Source organism: Lactuca serriola, chromosome 5, assembly GCF_051521515.1.
Source record: "Lactuca serriola cultivar US96UC23 chromosome 5, Lser_US96UC23_V15, whole genome shotgun sequence".
Lineage (NCBI taxonomy): Eukaryota > Viridiplantae > Streptophyta > Magnoliopsida > Asterales > Asteraceae > Lactuca > Lactuca serriola.
In genome coordinates this window covers 12,379,926-12,403,683 of record NC_136412.1, presented here as the reverse complement: position 1 = coordinate 12,403,683, position 23,758 = coordinate 12,379,926, and the positions used below count along the sequence as shown (strand labels likewise).

Sequence of the window (23,758 nt, the reverse complement as noted above, 5' to 3'; positions counted from 1 at the left end):
ATTGCTTGAACCCAATCTGAATGATCAAGTGCAACATTTACAATTTTCGGTTCAATCTTGATAACAAACGAATTAAACACACAAAATTCAACTTTAGAGAGTAATGCAGTTTGTTTCGCTTTCAATTAAGAACGAGTAAGAACTTTTTCTAAAGTTTCGCCAATAATCTGTGCTTTGGGATGGTCCTTGGTCCATTTTACTAACGAGGGATAGTTTGGATCATATGTTGGATCTAACTAAGCGTTCACTTCAACTTTAACTTCTGATTAATCATCATCACCTTCTTCAGTTGTATTTCCTTTCTCCCCCTTGACTGGCGAAGTGTAAACTGTGGCAGTATCAGAGTTTGCATCCTCTATGGGAGTGGGATTCTCCCCCTCGATAGGACTACTATTGGGTGGTTTTGGAGCAGACCTTTCCCCTTCGCCCGAACCTTTATGACGTGGGGACAAAATTGGATCCTCCCCCTTGAAAGATACTTTGCTTGTTTTTGATGCGGTTGAACATTCCCCCTGAAACATTGAGTCAGTAGATGGTGGATCAGCCTTAGCTTTAGGAGGTTCACTTTCCATCTCTTTGGCAGCTTCATCTATAATCTTCTTGAGATTATCAATTGTGTTGTCTGCTGCTTTCGCTTCTGAGTGTGCTGCTTTCTCTAGTTCATCAAACAGCCGCATGTATTCTTCAAACCGGTTGGCTATTGGAACTAAGACTTGTCCAGATTTTGGAAAAATTTCTCCTAAGTCACTTTCACTTCTTTGAACTTTCTTCATGTAATTATCGTCGAAGGTGACATAATAGGTTTCTTCAATTTGTTTTGAGCATTTATTTAACACTCTGTATGATTTTGATGTTAGTGAATAACCTAGAAAGATTCCCTCATCGGCTTTGACGTCAAACTTATTTCGGTTCTCTTTAGTGTTGAAAATAAAGCACCTTGAACCGAATATGTAGTAAATTTTGACATTTGGCTTTCGGTTGTTTAAGATCTCATATAGAGTACTTGAGAATCTCTTGTTTAGCAAGGACCGATTCTGAGTGTAGCATGCGGTTGCAACAGCATCAGCGTATAACGAAAGTGAAGCGAACCTAAGCATGGTTCTGGCTGCCTCACATAAAGAACAGTTTCATCTTTCAACAATCCCATTCTGTTGTGGTGAATAAGGAGCCGAAAAATTGTGAGTTATCCCATTGTTAGCTAGAAAGCCGTCAAAATCGTTATTCATGAATTCCAGACCATTGTCACTTCTGATATTCCTTACCGTCGTCCTCAGCTGCACTTCCACTTGCTTGATGAATGTATTCAACATGGGAGTTGCATCTGATTTCTGCATAAGAAAGAAAACTCAGGTGACGCATGAAAATTCATCTAAAATAATGTAACACCCCGAGATTCAGGTACATTTCTTTCATCCTTGTTCTTTGTTTAATGGGCATGTTTAGTCCTTGAGTGGAGGGTTTGTAGCAAGTGAGTACGTTGGGCGTACCAGAGGGGTACGATGCGCGTACTCACGCGCTTAATTTGGACACGGAGTCACCAAGGTACGTTGGGCGTACCTAGACTTACGCCGGGCGTACCCGGCCCGGGTGCAAAAACACTAATCCACCTTGTGCACTATTTAAAGGGTGTTATGGCTCATTCCTTAGCCTCCATATCAATGAGTAAAACCTCAAAAGAGAGCCCATCGTCCTTAGCGTGTGAGAGTGTTGATTTGAGCTTCTTGGTGCTTTAGTGTCTTGGTGAAGAAGAAAGAAGGGAGTTCTTGGAAGCTAAAGCTTGAGGTGCCATTTTGGATCTGAGATCTACAGAGGAAAGGGCTACACTTAGAGGTATAAAGTTCAAAACTTTCCTCTTCTTTTGGTTGTTGTATGTGCCCTTTTTAGGGCTAAAAACCCCAAAGGTGGAGACTTTATGAGTGTAAAGTGCTCCATGGTCCGAGATCTGTCCCCTTTCAGTGTTATTGGTGATTTAGAGCCATAAAGTTTCCATCTTGGATGTTTGTTTGAAGTCATGCATGTGTTTTAAGCCTTCCAGAGTTGAAGGTTGGATCATTTTGGGAGTTAGTGACTTGTTCAGCCATGCAAAGGCTTAAAGTCATCAACTTTATGGATTAAGAGGCTTAGATGGGGTCAGATCTAAAATATGGATGTAGGTCTTAACTGTTTAAGACCTCAAGAGAAAAGGGCTGAGGCAGGGGAGTACGCCGGGCGTAATCCCTAGTATGCGCCGTGTAGTGGGTGTCGCTCCCCGATTCTGAGGTGCAACCGGGTACACGCAGCGTAACCCGGAGAGTTGACTTTTAGGGTATGGTCTATTGTGGGGCCTTTGAGCTATGAGAGGGGTAAATGGTCTTTTACCCTTCTGAGAGTGTCATAAGAGAACAAAGTCTAGCCTTTGAGAGTTATATTAAATAGAGTGTTTATTTCATATGATTACGCGGAGGCTAGGCCAGCGTTTACCGAGTCAGAGATTTACCGAGATACCGAGGTGAGTCTTCTCACTATACTTTACCAGTGTGGTAATAGAGTTAAGAGACAGAGTATTATAGAGTTATATGCCAGTGTCATTGCATGTTGTTATGTGTTGCGATTTATTGTGATATGTGATATGCATGATTCAGAGTTACAGAGTTGGGACTTTTGGGTCCCTAGAGTTAGGGCCAGAGGGCCCACAGAGAGTTGGGGCTGGAGGGCCCCACTGAGACACATTGACCAGAGGGTTAACAGAGTTACATCCTTGAGTGGCTATTATGTGATTAGTGTGCTATTTTGGGGAACTCACTAAGCTTATGCTTACAGTGTTTAGTGTTATGTGTTTCAGGTACCAGTGATGACCGCGGGAAGGCGCCGGCTTGATTCGTACACACACACGGGATTGGATGTATTTGATCTTTTGAGACATTTGTGAAATAAAAACATGATGTTATGACATTTTATGAATGAATGGTTTTATTAAAATGTATTTTTCAAATGTGAAAAATTGTTTTAACTTTTACGGTGTTACAAGTTGGTATCAGAGCCTAGGTTTGAGGGATTCGGGTGCACCTTCGGGCGTATCTGAACTCAAACTGAGGATTTGAGAAAATTTTGATAATAAAACAAGTTTTCAAAAGAAGAACTTATGAGACAAACAGAGCAGAGTCGTGTGCACGAACAGCCAGCGCCCGAATGGTGATTTCCCAAAATACCATTATTATAAGTGTTATGAGATATGATGTGATATGTTATATGATGAGCTATGATATGCATGCTAGAGTAGACTAGGTATTCTTATTAAGACTAGAGTGGCCTGATATGTGATGCCTGAGTCTAGGAGTCTTGCTGCTATGAATATTTCAGAGTGGTTAGGTAGCAGCGAGGAGATTGTGAGAGATCTGTTTGCGAGTATCATATTATTAGAGAGAGTAGAGTGCTTGGGACTTGGGACTCCGGGAGGAGAACTTGGGGTGGATGCTGATGCGGTGTGGACGGTAGTATTAGGCCCGTACTACTGAAGACACCGGGTCAGTGCACAGTCCAAGTAAGAGTCCTTGGAGTACCAAGGAACAAGTAGGATGGAGTATTCGAGTGTGAGTATACTCAATCGAGTCCCTGATATTATTCTTATGTTGTATTTCAGAGAGAGAGATCATGGTTGGGCTCGCCACACACCAGGGACCAGTGATACGTGGGATGAGGAGATCCGTAGGATCATCCAGGAGGAGGTGGCTGCAGCCATCAGGGCAGAGATACCAGAGATGTTCGGGTCTATCAAGACCACGCTGATAGAGACATTTGATGAGAAATACGCTGCTCTTTCTGAGATTGTTGTTGTTGCGGCCACTGCAGCTATAGCTGCGATGAGGCCGTAGGGTGGTGATGCGTTGCTGTTCCGAGAGTTCAGCAACACAAAACCACCGGAGTTTGACGGGACCCAGGACCCGATTGCGGCGATGAGATGGATTTCATACATAGAGGGATGTTTCTTTACTTTCTCGTCTCCTGAGCATTAGAGAGTCCGGTTCGTGCTGAACCAGCTTCGCTTGGGAGCGAAGGACTGGTGGAAGTTTGTGACGGCGCACTATACGCCTGCTGAGCTTGCAGCAGTGACCTGGGAGAGGTTCACTGCTATGTTCCGAGATAAGTACGTTCCCCAGGTGGAGAGGGAGCGTTTAGCACAGGAGTTTCTGACCCTCAAGCAGGGTACTAAGTCTGTTACGGTGATTACGAGGATGTTTCATGAGTGGGCGATGTTCTGCTCAGAGCACGTGTCCTCCGAGCAGGCACGTATGAGTTTCTTCCAATTCTGGGTGGTTGCTCAACATAAATAGTTTCTTCCAATTCTCCATTCAAAAAGGCACATTTGACATTAATTTGGAAAACTTCGAAGTTTTTATGAGCAGTATATGCCAAGAAGAATCTAACTGATTCCAACCTAGCTACAGGAGCGAAGGTTTCCTCATAGTCTATTCCTTCCTCTTGGCAATAACCTTTGACCACCAACCGAGCCTTATTGCGAATGACATTCCCTTCCTTCTCCAATTTATTTCTGAAGACCCACTTCAAGCCAACCACAGAGGCATCCTTTGGTGTAGGGATCAACCTCCAAACTTGGTTGTGTTCGAATTCAAGAAGTTCATCTTGCATTGCTTGAACCCAATCTGAATGATCAAGTGCAACATTTACAATTTTCGGTTCAATCTTGGTAACAAATGAATTAAACATACAAAATTCAACTTTAGAGAGTAATGCAGTTTGTTTCGCTTTCAATTAAGAACGAGTAAGAACTTTTTCTAAAGTTTCGCCAATAATCTGTGCTTTGGGATGGTCCTTGGTCCATTTTACTAACGGGGGATAGTTTGGATCATATGTTGGATCTAACTCAGCGTTTACTTCAACTTTAACTTCTGATTGATCATCATCACCTTCTTCAGGTGTATTTCCTTTCTCCCCCTTGACTGGCGAAGTGTAAACTGTGGCAGTATCAGAGTTTGCATCCTCTGTGGGAGTGGGATTCTCCCCTTCGATAGGACTACTATTGGGTGGTTTTGGAGCAGACCTTTCCCCTTCTCCTGAACCTTTATGACGTGGGGACAAAATTGGATCCTCCCCCTCGAAAGATACTTTGCTTGTTTTTGATGCGGTTGAACTTTCCCCCTGAAACATTGAGTCAGTAGATGGTGGATCAGCCTTAGCTTTAGGAGGTTCACTTTCCATCTCTTTGGCAGCTTCATCTATAATCTTCTTGAGATTATCAATTGTGTTGTCTGCTGCTTTCGCTTCTGAGTGTGCTGCTTTCTCTAGTTCATCAAACAGCCGCATGTATTCTTCAAACCGGTTGGCTATTGGAACTAAGACTTGTCCAGATTTTGGAAAAATTTCTCCTAAGTCACTTTCACTTCTTTGAACTTTCTTCATGTAATTATCGTCGAAGGTGACATAATAGGTTTCTTCAATTTGTTTTGAGCGTTTATTTAACACTCTGTATGATTTTGATGTTAGTGAATAACCTAGAAAGATTCCCTCATCGGCTTTGACGTCAAACTTATTTCGGTTCTCTTTAGAGTTGAAAATAAAGCACCTTGAACCGAATATGTGGTAAATTTTCACATTTGGCTTTCGGTTGTTTAAGATCTCATATAGAGTACTTGAGAATCTCTTGTTTAGCAAGGACCGATTCTGAGTGTAGCATGCGGTTGCAACAGCATCAGCGTATAACGGAAGTGAAGCGAACCTAAGCATGGTTATGGCTGCCTCACATAAAGAACAGTTTCATCTTTCAACAAACCCATTCTGTTGTGGTGAATAAGGAGCCGAAAAATTGTGAGTTATCCCATTGTTAGCTAGAAAGCCGTCAAAATCGTTATTCATGAATTCCAGACCATTGTCACTTCTGATATTCCTTACCGTCGTCCTCAGCTGCACTTCCACTTGCTTGATGAATGTATTCAACATGGGAGTTGCATCTGATTTCTGCTTAAGAAAGAAAACTCAGGTGATGCATGAAAATTCATCTAAAATAATGTAACGCCCCGAGATTCAGGTACATTTCTTTCATCCTTGTTCTTTGTTTAATGGGCATGTTTAGTCCTTGAGTGGAGGGTTTGTAGCAAGTGAGTACGTTGGGCGTACCAGAGGGGTACGATGCGCGTACTCACGCGCTTAATTTGGACGCGGAGTCGCCAAGGTATGTTGGGCGTACCTAAACTTACGCCGGGCGTACCCGGCCCGGGTGCAAAAACACTAATCCACCTTGTGCACTATTTAAAGGGTGTTATGGCTCATTCCTTAACCTCCATATCAATGAGTAAAACCCTAAAAGAGAGCCCATCGTCCTTAGCGTGTGAGAGTGTTGATTTGAGCTTCTTGGTGCTTTAGTGGCTTGGTGAAGAAGAAAGAAGGGAGTTCTTGGAAGCTAAAGCTTGAGGTGCCATTTTGGATCTGAGATCTACAGAGGAAAGGGCTACACTTAGAGGTATAAAGTTCAAAACTTTCCTCTTCTTTTGGTTGTTGTATGTGCCCTTTTTAGGGCTAAAAACCCCAAAGGTGGAGGCTTTATGAGTGTAAAGTGCTCCATGGTCCGAGATCTGTCCCCTTTCAGTGTTATTGGTGATTTAGAGCCATAAAGTTTCCATCTTGGATGTTTGTTTGAAGTCATGCATGTGTTTTAAGCGTTCTAGAGTTGAAGATTGGATCATTTTGGGAGTTAGTGACTTGTTCAGCCATGCAAAGGCTTAAAGTCATCAACTTTATGGATTAAGAGGCTTAGATGGGGTCAGATCTAAAATATGGATGTAGGTCTTAACTGTTTAAGACCTCAAGAGAAAAAGGGTTGACGCATGGGAGTATGTCGGGCGTAATCCCTAGTACGCGCCGCGTACTGGGTGTCGCTCCCCGATTCTGAGGTGCAACCGGGTACGCGCAGCGTAACCCGGAGAGTTGACTTTTAGGGTATGGTCTATTATGGGGCTTTGAGCTATGAGAGGGGTAAATGGTCTTTTACCCTTCTGAGAGTGTCATAAGAGAACAAAGTCTAGCCTTTGAGAGTTATATTAAATAGAGTGTTTATTTCATATGATTATGCGGAGGCTAGGCCAGCGTTTACCGAGTCAGAGATTTACCGAGATACCGAGGTGAGTCTTCTCACTATACTTTACCTAGTGTGGTAATAGAGTTAAGAGACAGAGTATTATAGAGTTATATGCCAGTGTCATTGCATGTTGTTATGTGTTGCGATTTATTGTGATATGTGATATGCATGATTCAGAGTTACAGAGTTGGGACTTTCGGGTCCCTAGAGTTAGGGCCAGAGGGCCCACAGAGAGTTGGGGCTGGAGGGCCCCACTGAGACACATTGACCAGAGGGTTAACAGAGTTACATCCTTGAGTGGCTATTATGTGATTAGTGTGGTATTTTGGGGAACTCACTAAGCTTATGCTTACAGTGTTCAGTGTTATGTGTTTCAGGTACCAGTGATGACCGTGGGAAGGCGCCGGCTTGATTTGTACACACACACGGGATTGGATGTATTTGATCTTGTGATACATTTGTGAAATAAAAACATGATGTTATGACATTTTATGAATGAATGGTTTTATTACAATGTATTTTTCAAATGTGAAAAATTGTTTTAACTTTTACGGTGTTACAAGTTGGTATCAGAGCCTAGGTTTGAGGGATTCGGGTGCACCTTCAGGCGTATCTGAACTCAAACCGAGGATTTGAGAAAATTTTGATAATAAAATAAGTTTTCAAAAGAAGAACTTATGAGACAAACAGAGCAGAGTCGTGTGCACGAACAACCAGTGCTCGAACGGTGATTTCTCAAAATACCATTATTATAAGTGTTATGAGATATGATGTGATATGTTATATGATGAGCTATGATATGCATGCTAGAGTAGACTAGGTATTCTTATTAGGACTAGAGTGGCCTGATATGTGATGCCTGAGTCTAGGAGTCTTGCTGCTATGAATATTTCAGAGTGGTTAGGTAGCAGCGAGGAGATTGTGAGATATCTGTTTGCGAGTATCATATGATTAGAGAGAGTAGAGTGCTTGGGACTTGGGACTCCGGGAGGAGAACTTGGGGTGGATGCTGATGCGGTGTGGACGGTAGTATTAGGCCCGTACTACTGAAGACACCGGGTCAGTGCACAGTCTAAGTAAGAATCCTTGGAGTACCAAGGAACAAGTAGGATGGCGTATTCGCGTGTGAGTATACTCGATCGAGTCCTTGATATTATTCTTATGTTGTGTTTCAGAGAGAGAGAGAGATCATGGTTGGGCTCGCCACACACCAGGGACCAGTGATACGAGGGATGTGGAGATCCGTAGGATCATCCAGGAGGAGGTGGCTGCAGCCATCAGGGCAGAGATACCAGAGATGTTAGGGTCTATCAAGACCACGCTGATAGAGACATTTGATGAGAAGTACGCTGCTCTTTCTGAGACTGTTGTTGTTGCGGCCACTGCAGCTATAGCTGCGATGAGGCCGTAGGGTGGTGATGCGTTGCTGTTCCGAGAGTTCAGCAACATAAAACCACCAGAGTTTGACGGGACCCAGGACCCGATTGCGGCGATGAGATGGATTTCATACATAGAGGGATGTTTCTTTACTTGCTCGTCTCCTGAGCATTAGAGAGTCCGGTTCGTGCTGAACTAGCTTCGCTTGGGAGCGAAGGACTGGTGGAAGTTTGTGACGGCGCACTATACGCCTGTTGAGCTTGCAGCAGTGACCTTGGAGAGGTTCACTGCTATGTTCCGAGATGAGTACGTTCCCCAGGTGGAGAGGGAGCGTTTGGCACAGGAGTTTCTGACCCTCAAGCAGGGTACTGAGTCTGTTACGATGATTACGAGGATGTTTCATGAGTGGGCGATGTTCTGCTCAGAGCACGTGTCCTCTGAGCAGGCATGTATGAGTTGATATTTGAGTATTCTGAGGAGGGTCATACGTGAGTTCGTGGCGAACTCGACGTACCGGACATTTTTCGAGTTTCAGGCAAATGCCCGGAAGATGGAGATAGAGCTGGAGACTCAGGCTAGGGAGGAGGCTGAGTCTCAGGGGAGGGATCGGCGACCGGTGCAGTCTTAGCCGATAGCTAAGCTGGCCAAGCCCGCCGATTCGAGATCAGGGAGCCATAGGGGCCGCACTTGTGGCAAGTGCGGCAAGAGCCACGACGGGGTGTGCAGAGCAGGTTCTTGCCACAAATGTGGCAAGGAGGGCATATGGCCAAGGATTGCCCCAAGGGGTTTGCAGTATGTTTTCACTGCAACCAGACCGGACAACGGAAGGCAGAGTGTCCGCAGTTGCGGGGATCAGCACAGGGAGCACCTCAGGGATCTGCCCCTACCGCCATCAGAGATCCCGAGAGTCGGCCAGTGAAGGCCGAGGCGTCGAGTGCACGAGGGAGAGCTTTTCAGTTGACCACGGAAGAGGCCCGCGCAGCGCCCGATGTCGTGGCTAGTATGTTTTCTTTCATGCATTTATTTTGATGTTGAGATTTTGTGCTTATTATATGTTATGCGTAGGTACTTTTCTTGTGAATTATGTACCTGCCTTGGTGTTATTTGACTCGGGTGCGAGTCGTTCTTTTGTATCTTTGGCTTTTAGTCAGCATATCAGTGTTAGTCGTGAGGCGTTGAGTCGGCCTCAGAGAGTTTCCATAGCTGACGAGAGGGTGATATATGCCACGGAGGTGATCCGAGGGTGCGTATTCGAGATTTTCGGTGTTGAGTTCCTGATTGATTTGGTTCCTATTGTGATGGGTGATGTCTGTGTCATTGTGGTCATGGACTGGTTGAGCAGATTCGGTGCGGTTATCGACTGCGATAGACAGTTGGTGACCATACAAGACCCTAGTGGGGGAGTTCTTACGGTGTAAGGCGAGCGTACACGTTCTGGGTCTGCATTTTGTTCGACCGCTAGAGTGAGGCAGTGTCTACAGCAGCGCTATAAGGGCTTTGTGGCGTATGTGATGGATACGCGGGTTGATTCAGAGAGACCGAGGTCTGTTTAGGACGTTCCGATAGTGCGTGAGTTCCCGGACGTATTTCCAGAGGAGTTTCCGGGTGTGCCTCCCGTGAGGCAAGTGGAGTTCAGTATCGATTTGGTTCCGGGGGCCGCGCCTATTGCCAAGGTGCCCTATTGCCTTGCACCTCCAGAGATGCAAGAGTTATCCTTGCAGATTCAGGACCTGTTGGGAAAGGGGTTTATTCGGCTGAGCAACTCGCCGTGGGGAGCACCTATCCTTTTTGTCAAGAAGAAGGATGGTTCACACCGGATGTGAATTGATTACCGGGAGTTGAACAAGATGATGGTCAAGAACCGTTAACCGTTGCCAAGGATCGATGATTTGTTCGATCGGTTGCAGGGAGCATCTTGGTTCTCCAAGATCGATTTGAGGTCGGGGTATCAGCAGGTAAGGGTGCGAGATGAGGACATCCAGAAGACATCGTTCAGGACTCGTTATAGGCATTACGAGTTTGTGGTGATGCCTTTCGGACTCACCAATGCCCCGGCAGTGTTCATGGACCTCATGAACAGAGTGTGCAGGCCGATTTTGGATCGATCGGTGATCGTGTTCATCGATGATATTTTGGTGTATTCGAGATCCAGAGAGCAGCATGAGGAGCATTTGAGGGAAATCCTCGGAGTTCTGAGATCGGAGAGGCTTTACGCCAAATTCTCCAAGTGTGATTTCTGGTTGCGAGAGGTCCAGTTCCTAGGGCACCTGGTTAACCAGAAGTGGATTTTGGTCGACCCGGCCAAAGTGGAGGCAATGATGAGTTGGGAGGTGCCGAGATCACCCTCCTAGATCAGGAGTTTCTTGGGATTGGCAGGCTATTATCGGAGATTTATCAAGGATTTCTCCAAGATCGCCGTGCCACTCACCAGGTTAACCCGGAAGGGTGTCGCTTTTTCATGGGGACCAGAGCAGCAGACCTCCTTTGAGACGCTTCGCCAGAGGCTATGTGAAGCCCCAGTGTTAGCCCTCCCAGAGGGGATGGAGGACTTTGTGGTGTATTATGATGTGTCGATCTTGGGGTTGGGAGCGGTGCTGATGCAGAGAGGGAATATGATAGCATGCGCATCGAGGCAGCTTAAGCCTCATGAGACGAGGTATCCCACCCAAGATCTAGAGTTGGAGCCAGTGGTGTTCGCCCTCAGGATTTGGCGTCACTATCTGTACGAGGTTCGGTATACGATATACACAGACCACAAGAGCCTAAAGTATTTGATGGATCAGCCCAACCTAAACATGCGACAAAGGAGGTGGTTGGATGTGTTCAAGGATTATGATTGTGAGATCATGTACCACCCGGGCAAGGCTAATGTTGTAGCCGATGCATTGAGCCGTAGGGCGGAGAGCACCCCATTGCGAGATGTATGTTTGAGATTGACCGTGATAGCTTGTTGGACACCATTCGTGGGGCACACGCTGAGGCTATGCAGCCTGAGATGTAGAAGAGAGAGCGAGTTGTTGGGTTGGTATCGAAGTTCGTTACCGATGGTCGGGGGCTTATGACATTCCAGGGGCGTATCTGGGTACCGTTTGTGGGAAGGACGTGTACCATCTTGATGGAAGAGGCTCACCGCTCGAAGTTCTCGATCCATCCCGGGGGCCACTAAGATGTATTTAGACCTGAAGAAGGAGTATTGGTGGCCCTGCATGAAGAGGGATGTCGCGTGGTTCGTTGAGAGGTGCTTAACCTGCCGTAGGGTTAAGGCCGAGCACCAGAGACCGCATGGTAAGTTGCAGCCTTTGGAGGTTACCGAATGGAAGTGGGAACAGATTACCATGGATTTTATCACCAAATTGCCAAGGACTGCTAGGGGAGTCGATGCAAATTGGGTGATTGTGGACAGGTTGACAAAGAGCGTCCATTTCCTTGCTATCAATGAGAGCTCTTCCGCAGAGAAGTTGGCAGAGATGTACGTGAGGGAAGTGGTATCACGGCATGGAGTGCCGATCTCGATTGTCTCAGACCGAGATGTGCGTTTCACTTCCAGATTCTGGAAGAAATTTCACGAGGACTTGGGTACTAGGCTGCATTTTAGTACCGCATATCACCCCCAGACTGACGGTCAAAGTGAGCAGACGATTCAGACGCTCGAAGATATGCTCCGGGCATGTGTGTTGGATTTCGGGGGAAGTTGGGACACGTGTTTGCCCTTGGCAGAGTTTTCTTACAACAACAGCCATCATTCGAGCATTCGTATGCCACCCTTTGAGTTGTTGTATGGGAGGAGGTGTCGGACCCCCATTTGCTGGGGAGAGGTCGGGCAGCGTATTATGGGTAGTACGGAGATTGTGCTACAGACGACTGAGCAGATACAGCAGGTCAGGCAGAGGTTATTGACCGCTCATAGTCGTCAGAAGAGTTATGCGGACAGGCGACGGTCCGAGCTCGAGTTCCAGGTCGGCGACTTTGTACTCCTGAAGGTTTCTCCTTGGAAAGGAGTGATCCGATTCAGGAAGAGGGGCAAGTTGGGGCATCGTTATATCGGTCCTTTTCGGGTGATTGCAAGGGTAGGCAGGGTAGCCTACCGGTTGGAGCTACCTGCAGAGTTAGGTCAGATCCATGACACTTTCCACGTGTCGCAATTGCGGAAGTGTGTAGCCGATGAGTCGGTGGTGGTACCATTGGAGGATATTTAGGTGGATGCGAGCCTGAATTATGCTGAGAGACCGGTGGCAATCAGAGCTCGGAAGATCAAGGTTTTGAGGAACAAGGAAGTACCTTTGGTTTTGGTTCAGTGGCAACATCGAAAGGGGTCCGAGATGACTTGGGAGTCAGATTCGGAGATGCGAGGGCAGCATCCAGAGTTGTTCGAGGAATGAGACTTCGAGGACGAAGTCTGGTTCTAGTGGGGGAGAATTGTAACGCCCCGAGATTCAGGTACATTTCTTTCATCCTTGTTCTTTGTTGAATGGGCATGTTTAGTCCTTGAGTGGAGGGTTTGTAGCAAGTGAGTATGCTGGGCGTACCAGAGGGGTACGCTGCGCGTACTCACGCGCTTAATTTGGATGCGAAGTCACCAAGGTATGCTGGGCGTACCTAGAGTTACGCCGGGCGTACCCGGCCCAGGTGCAAAAACCCTAATCCACCTTGTGCACTATTTAAAGGGTGTTATGGCTCATTCCTTAGCCTCCATATCAGTGAGTAAAACCCTAAAAGAGAGACCCATCACCCTTAGTATGTGAGAGTTTTTATTTGAGCTTCTTGGTGCTTTAGTGCCTTGGTGAAGAAGAAGGAAGCGAGTTCTCGGAAACTAAAGCTTGAGGTGCCATTTTAGATGTGAGATCTATAGAGGAAAGGGCTACACTTGGAGGTATAAAGTTCAAAACTTTCCTCTTCTTTTGGTTGTTGTTGTATGTGCCCTTTTTAGGGCTAAAAACCCCAAACATAGAGACTTTATGAGTGTAAAGTGCTCCATGGTCCGAGATCTGTCCCCTTTCAGTGTTATTGGTGATTTAGAGCCATAAATTTTCCATCTTGGATGTTAGGTTGAAGTCATGCATGTGTTTTAAGCCTTCTAGAGTTGAAGGTTGGATCATTTTGGGAGTTAGTGACTTGTTCAGCCATGCAAAGGCTTAAAGTCATCAACTTTATGGATTAAGGGGCTTAGATGGGGTCAGATCTAAAATATGGACGTAGGTCTTAACTGTTTAAGACCTCAAGAGCAAAATGGCTGAAGCAGGGTAGTACGCCGGGCGTAATCCCTAGTATGCGCCACGTACTGGGTGGCGTTCCCCGATTCTGAGGTGCAGTCGGGTCCGCTCAGCGTACACATCTGGTACACGCAGCGTAACCCGGAGAGTTGACTTTTGGTTGACTTTTAGGGTATGGTCTATTGTGGGGCCTTTGAGCTATGAGAGGGGTAAAATTGACTTTTACCCTTCTGAGAGTGTCATAAGGAACAAAGTCTAGCCTTTGAGAGTTATATTAAATAGAGTCTTTATTTCATCTGATTAGGCGGAGGCTTGGCCAGCGTTTACCGAGTCAGAGATTTATCGAGATACCGAGGTGAGTCTTCTCACTATACTTTACCTAGTGTGGTAATAGAGTTAAGAGACCGAGTATTATAGAGTTATATGCCAGTGTGATTGCATGTTGTTATGTGTTGCGATTTATTGTGATATGTGATATGCATGATTCAGAGTTACAGAGTTGGGACTTTCGGGTCCCTAGAGTTAGGGCCAGAGGGCCCACAGAGAGTTGGGGCTGGAGGGCCCCACTGAGACACATTGACCAGAGGGTCAACAGAGTTACATCCTCGAGTGGCTATTATGTGATTAGTGTGGTATTTTGGGGAACTCACTAAGCTTATGCTTACAGTGTTAAGTGTTATGTGTTTCAGGTACCAATGATGACCGCGGGAAGGCGCCGGCTTGATTCGTACACACACATGGGATTGGATGTATTTGATCTTGGGAGATATTTGTGAAATAAAAACATGATGTTGTGACATTTTATGAATGAATGGTGTTATTAAAATGTATCTTTCAAATGTGAAAAATTGATTTAATTTTTACAGTGTTACAAATAACAAGAATGTACTTACTACCACCGAAGCTTTCTATATCAGAAGGTCCACATAAGTCGATGTGCAAGAGTTCAAGAGCTTCAATAATCTTTGTATTGATTCATGTAGGTTGGCTCTTTCTACTTTGTTTGCCCATTTCACATGTTGCACACATATGTTCCTTGTCGAACTTGAGAAGCGGATGTCCTCGAACGCGATCACCAAGCACCAACTTATTAATGTCTTTGAAGTTCAGGTGCGATAATCGTCGATGCCAAAACCAAATTTCATCTGTATTTGCCTTTGACGGCAAACATATTGCTGGTTCTCCTCGTATTGGGTTGAGATTTAAAGGATACGTCTATCCCTTGCGTTCAAATTTCTCAATTATCTCAAAACCCTCATCATCAAATGATACTTTCAGACCTGTACCCACAACTAATTGTGACACACTAATGATCTTATGTTGAAATCCTTCCACATATGCCACTTTTTGAATCGAGAAATCTCCATTTGTTATCATATTGTATCCCTTGATTGTTACATAGGAGTTATTTCCATATTTTACACACCCACCATCTTTCAGGGACCGAAACTCCCTTAGCTCTTCTTTCCTTCCCGTCATGTGACGCGAGCAGCCACTATCTATATACCATTCATCATCGAACTGCTCGTCACTGATTACCTGCAAATTCAAGCAAATTTAGGAACCCAAAGTCGCTTAGGTCCTGGTGAGTCTTTCACAGAAAACGGAATTGTAGTAGAAATATCAACCAAATATGTTCTTGTTACTAAAGTGGTTTGATCTTTTCTTTTAATTGTATACACTTTGATTTTAGCTTTATCTTGTTTAAATTTTAGTGCATTGGTTGGTTTGTTAGATGGTATTTGATTTTTCTTTTGACTCCTAGGGTTAGCTGATGATTTCTTATTATGGAACTTAGAATCTGATGTTAGCTTTCCCTTTCCTTTGATGTCCTCCATAGAATTTGCTTTCCATTGGGACATGGATGGACCGAAACTGGGTTTTGGACCAAAACTAGACCATGGACCGAAAGTTGACTTTCAGTTCTGAGTGACATTCGGACCGAAACTAGACTTTCGGTTCTGAGACTTGGAATAGTTGGAACTTGGACTGAAATTTTCATTTAGTTTTTCGTTTCCTTTATCCAATGATTCTCTCTTAGGAGGGACATAGTTGGGATTTTGAGATTGCCAGTAACTTTTTTGCTCATTCAGATTCTTTGCATATCTTTGAAAAGCTTTTCTGTTCAACTAACTCCTTTTGTGATTTGTGGATGTTGAAGCTGGCCTTTGCCTTCTCTTTTTGAGTTTCGGTTGTTTTGACTGGAACTTTCAGTTCTTCCTTTGGTTCTTTAAGGATTTCTTTGGTTCCACTTGTGCTTGGTTTGTCAAAACTCGAGGGTTTGTTTATGGGTTCAGCAACGTATCTTCCTTTAACCCTCCAAGAAGTCTGCTCAGACAAGCCAACAGTTTCGTCTACATTATTAATAGGAGCTGACCAGAAGTAGTCGTTGCATCCTTCATCATTATCTTTGTCGACCATGATTCTTAATTCTGACGTCTGCTTTGGAGTGACCCCTGTAACTGCATAAACCTGATTTGACACAGTTTGAACCGTTTGATAAACCATAGCCTTTTCTTTGAGTTTCTGTTTCTTATCTTTTGACAGGCGAGCGAATTCAACTGAATTTTCTGAAATTAGGGGTTTCTCATTCTCGGTTTCTCTCTTTATAAACTCAGAGCAATCAACCACGTCTTCTACTGAGATCTTACTCATCTTACTTTCCTCATCAAATTCAGACGTATTTTCAAATTCCATTTTATTATTAGAAGTTAATTTGGCATTGGGTTGGTCAAATGATTGAATAGTGTCTGACTTAATTTTCAACCTATCATTTTCATCTAAAATATCTTTTAGCATACATTTGTGTTCCTTAGAATCAATGAAGGTTTCTATTTTGTCCAGTCCAATTTTGTAGGACATGGATGTCTCTTCTGATGACACTTCTGATTCACATTCTGCTATGACCTCATCTTCCTTAAATTCAAGAAAGGGCAAAATCATCTTATGAATTTTCTTTCCTATCTCACAACTTAAATGCATTTGAGCTATATTAGTATATAAACGCTTAGCAATTAAACAAAAAACATTCCTTTGTTTTAAAAACTTTAGATTGTCTCTTTGCAAATAAATACTTCCATCCCTAGCCCTAACTAACTCCTTCTCCCTCAGCTCTATTCACATTCTTCTCTCCTCACTCTTCGTTGTCACCCTGCTGATTTGGTCAGTTAGGTTAGAATTTGTTAATCGAGTTTGCATGAGACTACCACTTAGATTAGAAAATTTAATTCTTAATTCATTTAGTTCTTTTTCATATTCTGTTATTGGAACTTTAAGAGATTCTAGAATAGATTGTACCTTTTTGATCAAACGATTGCAGTCGTTGATCTGCTCACTAATTGGCTTTGCTGCAAAACATATGTTTTCAGTCAGGTTCGGTTCCTCACTTGCACTTTCAGTTGATGAACTAGCTGTGACAATCAAGCACTTTCCAGCTGAACCTACTTCCTTTGCCACATAAGCCTTTCCATGAGTGGGCTTTCTCACCTCTTCATCTTCAGATTCGGTTGACCAAACTTCAACGCCACCGAACTCGTCTTCATCAGCATTCTCCTGTACAATCAAGGCATTCATAGAACTGTTAGTCAGCTTCTTTTTCTTGATCTCTTCCAACTTGCGCATATAGTACGCCTCGTCATCTTCCTCGTCTCTTTTCTTAGCCATTTTCCTTAGCATGCAATCCTTGGCAAAGTGGTTCTTGTCGTGACAGTAATTGCAGTCGTATCCTGAGTCTCCTGCAAGTTTGCTCTCTTTCTTATCTTCATCCTTTTTAGAGGAGATTTTCGTTTCATCCTTCACATTCTCAGAGCTATAACTTCCCTGCCAGTTTCGGTTCTTGTTGATGGGAAATTTTCTCCTTGCAAACTTCTTTGGATTGGTGGCCATCATAGCATATTCCTCGCTTGTAAGGTCACACTCAGGCATATCAGACTCTTCCTCTTCTTCTGCAACACTTTTTCCTTTTGATACAAGAGCCAGCGATCCCACACCAGATGTTACAACTCAAATTTTTTTCAAACAAATTTTTCATTTTTAAAACATAATTATTTCCATTAAAAACAAGGCATAAACAGTTTAATTATCCGGTCAATACAATTATTCAAACTCCCAAGATCATAAAACAATCTTCAGTGTGTATCGATCATGCCGGCGCCTTCCCACGGTCCTCGCTAGTACCTGAAATACATGCACAACAACTGTAAGCATAAATGCTTAGTGAGTTCCCCAATATACAACTTACGCACATACGCCTTTCCAGGCCCGACCTTCCGGTCCATGTGTCTCAGGGGACTTCCGTCCCTGCTGGGTAAACCTTCCGGCCTTACCCACGCCGACCTTCCGGTCCATCACACATCATATCGCCTTCCGGCCCATAATATAATCGCCTTCCGGCCCATAGTATAATCGCCTTCCGGCCCATAACATACATAGCACATATAACATATAACATACCACATATAGCATACATATCACATATCATATCCGACCTTCCGGTCACACAGTCAAACCCTTCCGGGTACAGTATAGTGAGAAGACTCACCTCGTAAATGCTGAAAGCTAGCAACTCCTGAAATCACTCGTGCACAAACCAACGAGCTACAACCCTCCTATAGCATTACATAACTCATTAGCACTCATATCATCTAAGTGTGACTATCCCTAAGAAGTCAGACTTAGGTCAACTCTGGTCAACGGTCAACGGTCAACTCGACTGGACTCGGCGAGTACCATGGCGACTCGGCGAGTCTAGTCGTCCTCACAAATTCCTGAATATTCCCTTTCTACTCGTCGAGTATTCCTCTTGACTCGACGAGGTCCTCGTGGAAGAATCGCGGGGCCACCCCGACTCCACTCGCCGAGTCTGATGAACAACTCGGCGAGTCCCAGTAAATCTTCAAGCTACTCGCCGAGTCTGAAGAACAACTCGGCGAGTCCATGCCATGCAGACGAGTAACTGCTTCCTGAGATAGGTCTCGTCCCGAAGTACACATGCATGGGGCCTTCTGGACCTCTAAAGGTCTTAATACAAGATTATAGTCGTGGGGTAACAAGGCATTACTTCATCAAATCACTAAATGGGTTCTATAAACCCTAATTTCATAAATACATCAATATAGCAGAGCATACACGAATTCTTACCTGGATGATGTATTCTCTGTATTCCCAATCCTCAGAATGTGACCCCTTGCTGCTCTTTTAGCCAATCCTTCCTCTTCCTTGCACACCCACTCTTCTATAACCAACAATGGCCTAAGATCCTTGCTTCTGCTACACTAAATCGATTTAGGGTTCTTCTCAGAAGGCTAAAACGAACAATGACGGCCAATGGACCCCTTTTATACGTCCCAAACCTGAACGGTTAGGGTTTCCGCTAAACAGCGTCGACTCGCCGAGTCCATATCTGGACTCGTCGAGTCCAGTCGCGGACCCGCGACCAAGTCTGCGATCCTACTCGGCGAGTCTAGGCTCCAACTCGCCGAGTCCCCTCTTAAATCACCCCAAAAACATAATTTTAATAATACCTGAGATTCCGGGCTGTTACAACTCTCCCCCACTTGGATTAGACTTCGCCCTCGAAGTCTTACTCTGCAAATAGTTCCGGATGCTGCTCCCGCATTTCGCGCTCCGGTTCCCAAGTCATTTCTGATCCCTTACGGTGTTGCCATTGAACCAACACCAGAGGTACTTCCTTGTTCCTCAGAACCTTGATCTTCCGATCCCTGATCGCCACTGGTCTCTCCGCGTAATTCAGGCTCGCATCCACCTGAATATCCTCCAATGGAACCACTGCCGACTCATCGGCTATGCACTTCCTCAACTGCGATACATGAAAAGTGTCATGGATCTGACCCAACTCCGCTGGCAACTCCAACCGATAGGCTACCCGGCCTATCCTTGCAACCACACGAAATGGTCCAATATACCGGGGCCCCAATTTGCCCCTCTTCCTGAATCGAATCACTCCTTTCCAAGGAGAGACCTTCAGGAGAACGAAGTCGCCGACTTGAAATTCAAGCTCGGATCGGCGCCTGTCTGCATAACTCTTCTGTCGGCTCTGGGCAGTCAATAATCTTTGTCTCACTTGCTGAATCTGCTCTGTCGTCTGGAGTATGATCTCCGTGCTGCCCATCACCCTCTGTCCCACCTCTCCCCAGCAAATGGGAGTCCGACACCTCCTACCATACAACAGCTCGAAAGGCGGCATACCAATGCTCGAATGATGGCTGTTGTTGTAGGAAAACTCTGCCAATGGTAAATACGCATCCCAACTACCCCCGAAGTCTAACACACACGCTCGGAGCATGTCCTCCAGTGTCTGAATTGTCCGCTCGCTCTGACCGTCTGTCTGGGGATGGTATGCGGTACTAAAATGCAATTTAGTACCCAGCTCCTCATGGAATTTCTTCCAGAATCTGGAAGTAAAGCGCACATCACGGTCTGACACAATCGAGATCGGCACCCCGTGCCGAGATACCACCTCTCTCACGTATATCTCCGCCAATTTCTCCGCCGAAGAACTCTCACTGATGGCAAGGAAGTGTGCACTCTTTGTCAATCTATCCACGATCACCCAAATTGCGTCAACTCCCCTAGCAGTCCTCGGCAATTTGGTGATAAAATCCATAGTAATTTGTTCCCACTTCCACTCGGGGATCTCCAATGGCTGTAACTTGCCATGCGGTCTCTGGTGCTCAGCCTTAACCCTACGGCAGGTCAAGCACCTCTCAACGAACCATGCCACGTCCCTCTTCATACAGGGCCACCAATATTCCTTCCTTAAATCCAAATACATCTTTGTAGCACCGGGATGGATCGAGAATTTCGATCTATGAGCCTCTTCCATCAACGTAATACGCGTACCGCCCACGAACGGCACCCAAATCCGAACCTGAAACGTCATAAGGCCTCGACTATCCTTGACAAACTCTGAGATTAACCCCACAACCCGCTCTTTCTTCTGCATTTCTGGTCGCACAGCCTCAGCCTGTGCCCTACGAATATCATCCAATACAGGAGTCATCACGGTCAGTCTCAAGCACACATCTCGCAATGGAGTGCTCTCCGCCCTGTGGCTCAATGCATCGGCTACCACATTAGCCTTGCCTGGGTGGTACAGGATCTCACAATCATAATCCTTGACCACATCCAACCACCTCCTCTGACGCATATTTAGGTTGGGTTGATCCATCAAATACTTCAAACTCTTATGGTCCGTGTATATCGTACATCGAACCCCATACAAGTAGTGACGCCAAATCTTGAGAGCGAACACTACTGCCCCCAACTCTAAATCATGCGTGGGATATCTCGCCTCATGAGGCTTCAGCTGTCTGGACGCATAAGCTATCACATGACCCCTCTGCATTAACACTGCACCCAATCCCGAAATCGATGCGTCGCAATATACCACGAAATCTTCCATCCCCTCTGGAAGAGCTAATACCGGGGCTTCGCACAATCTTTGGCGAAGTGTCTCAAAGGAGGTCTGCTGCTCGGGCCCCCATGAGAACGTAACACCCTTCCGGGTCAATCTGGTGAGTGGCACTGCGATCTTGGAGAAATCCTTGATAAATCTCCGATAATACCCTGCCAACCCAAGGAAGCTTCTGATCTCAGAGGGTGACTTCGGCACCTCCCAACTCATCACCGCCTCAACCTTGGCCGGATCGACCAATATCCCTTTCTGATTAACCACATGTCCTAGAAACTGGACTTCCCGCAACCAGAAGTCACATTTGGAGAACTTTGCATAAAGTTTCTCCGACCTCAATACCTCAAGGACCTCCCTCAAATGCTCCTCATGCTGCTCTCTCGATCTCGAATACACCAGAATGTCGTCGATAAATACGATCACCGACCGATCCAACATCGGCCTGCATACCCTGTTCATGAGATCCATGAACACAGCCGGGGCATTGGTGAGTCCAAAAGGCATCACCACAAACTCATAATGTCCATATCGCGTCCTAAACGCTGTCTTCTGGACGTCTTCATCCCGTACTCTCACCTGATGGTATCCTGACCTCAGATCGATCTTGGAAAACCAAGATGCTCCCTGCAACTGATCGAACAAATCATCGATCCTCGGCAACGGGTAACGGTTCTTGACCGTTAGCTTGTTCAACTCCCGGTAATCAATGCACATCCGGTGTGAACCATCCTTCTTTTTGACGAACAGAATAGGTGCTCCCCATGGCGAGCTGCTCGGCCAAATGAATCCCTTTCCCAGCAACTCCTGGAGTTGCGAGGACAACTCTTGCATCTCTGGAGGTGCAAGACGATAGGGCACTTTGGCAATAGGCGCTGCCCCCGGAACCAGATCGATACTAAACTCTACTTGCCTCACAGGCGGTACTCCCGGCAACTCCTCGGGAAAGACATCTGAAAACTCGCGCACCACCGGAACTTCCTCAACTGACTTCGGTTTCTCAGAAACCTCCCGCGTATCCATCACATACGCCACGAAACCCTTACAGCCCTGCCGTAGACACTGCCTCGCCCTAGCGGCCGAACAAAAAGCTGATCCCGAACGGGTACCCTCGCTGTATACCGAAAGAACTCCCCCTCTAGGGTCTCGTATAGTCACCAACTGACGCTCACAGTCGATGACAGCGCCGAACCGGCTCAGCCAGTCCATGCCCACGATGACACAGACATCCCCCATCGCGATAGGAATCAGATCAATCGGGAATCCAACCCCGAAAATCTCTAGTACACATCCCCGAAGAACCTCCGTAGCACAAATCACCTTCTCGTCAGCTATAGAGACTCTCAAAGGTCGACTCAACGACTCACGACTAACGCCAATATGCTGACTAAAGGCCAAGGACACAAAGGACCTACTCGCACCCGAGTCAAATAACACTAAGGCAGGCACAGAGTTCACAAGGAAAGTACCTACGCGCATAATAACATAAGCATAACATATCGACATTAAAATAATTACAAGAATTACAACATACCTGCCACAACATCGGGCGCAGCGTGGACCTCTTCCGCTGTCAGCTGAAAGGCTCTTCCCCGAGCCCTCGGGGCCTCGGCCTTCACCGGTCGAGTCGCAGGGACTCCGGCAGCAGGTGCAGATCCCTGAAGAAGCTGAGGGCACTCGGCCTTCCTATGGCCAGTCTGGTTGCAATGAAAGCAAACCGAAAATCCCTTGGGGCACTCCCTAGCAATGTGCCCCTCCTTGCCACACTTGTAGCAAGCACCAGATCGACATACTCCATCGTGACTCTTGCCACACTTCCCGCAAGTGCGACCCTTCGAACCTCCTGTCCTCGAATCAGCGGACTTGGTCCGCTTGGCTGCCGGCTGGAACTGAGCCGGTCGCCGATCCACCCGCTGAGACTCGGCCTCCTCCCTAGCCTGAGTCTCCAACTCGATCTCGCGCTTCCTGGCATTCGCCTGAAGCTCAGCAAAAGTATGGTAAGTGGAGTTTGACACAAACTCCCGAATATCCCTCCTCAAGACACCCAAGTATCGGCTCATCCGAGCCTGCTCTGAGGACACCAGCTCAGGGCAAAACATCGCCCTCTCATGAAACTTCCGTGTAATCACCGCAACAGAATCGGTACCCTGCTTGAGGGTTAAGAACTCCTGCACCAATCGTTCCCTCTCCACTGGGGGAACGTACTCATCCCTGAACATGGCAGTAAACCCCTCCCATGTCACCGCTGTAGTCTCTGCCAAAGTGAAATTCGCTGTCACGAACTTCCACCAATCCTTCGCTCCCAGACGGAGCTGGTTCAAAGCGAACCGTACCCTCAGGTGCTCCGGGCATGAACAAGTATAGAAGCACCCCTCTATATCTGCGATCCACCTCATCGCAGCAATCGGATCCTGCGTCCCATCGAACTCTGGTGGCTTCGTGTTGCTGAACTCTCAGAACAGCAATGAATCACCCCCCTGTGGCCTAGCAGCGGCCACAGCTGCGGTAGCTGCAGCGGTTACACACTGCTTCTTTCTTGCTTACCACAAAACCATTTACAAAAGTTTATGCCTTTATTTGAAAAGTTTCCTCAAATCCTCGGTTTGAGTTCAGTTACCCCCGAAGGTGCACCCGAATCCCTCAAACCAAGGCTCTGATACCAATTGTTACAAC

General features: G+C 46.0%; 1 protein-coding gene across 1 annotated transcript; it reads right to left on the bottom strand.

Annotated features, from left to right (window-relative positions):
- Window positions 1–4,203: 4,203 nt before the first annotated feature.
- Window positions 4,204–4,626, bottom strand: LOC145049336 (putative mitochondrial protein AtMg00820). Its single transcript, XM_078997757.1, has one exon. It carries the CDS (start codon window positions 4,624–4,626, stop codon window positions 4,204–4,206), a length of 423 nt encoding a protein of 140 aa, XP_078853883.1.
- Window positions 4,627–23,758: the final 19,132 nt, after the last annotated feature.

What these genes read in the sequence shown, in the direction of transcription:
- LOC145049336 (XM_078997757.1), bottom strand. Translation starts at nt 4,626, where the DNA reads ATGCAAGATGAACTTCTTGAATTCGAACACAACCAAGTTTGGAGGTTG.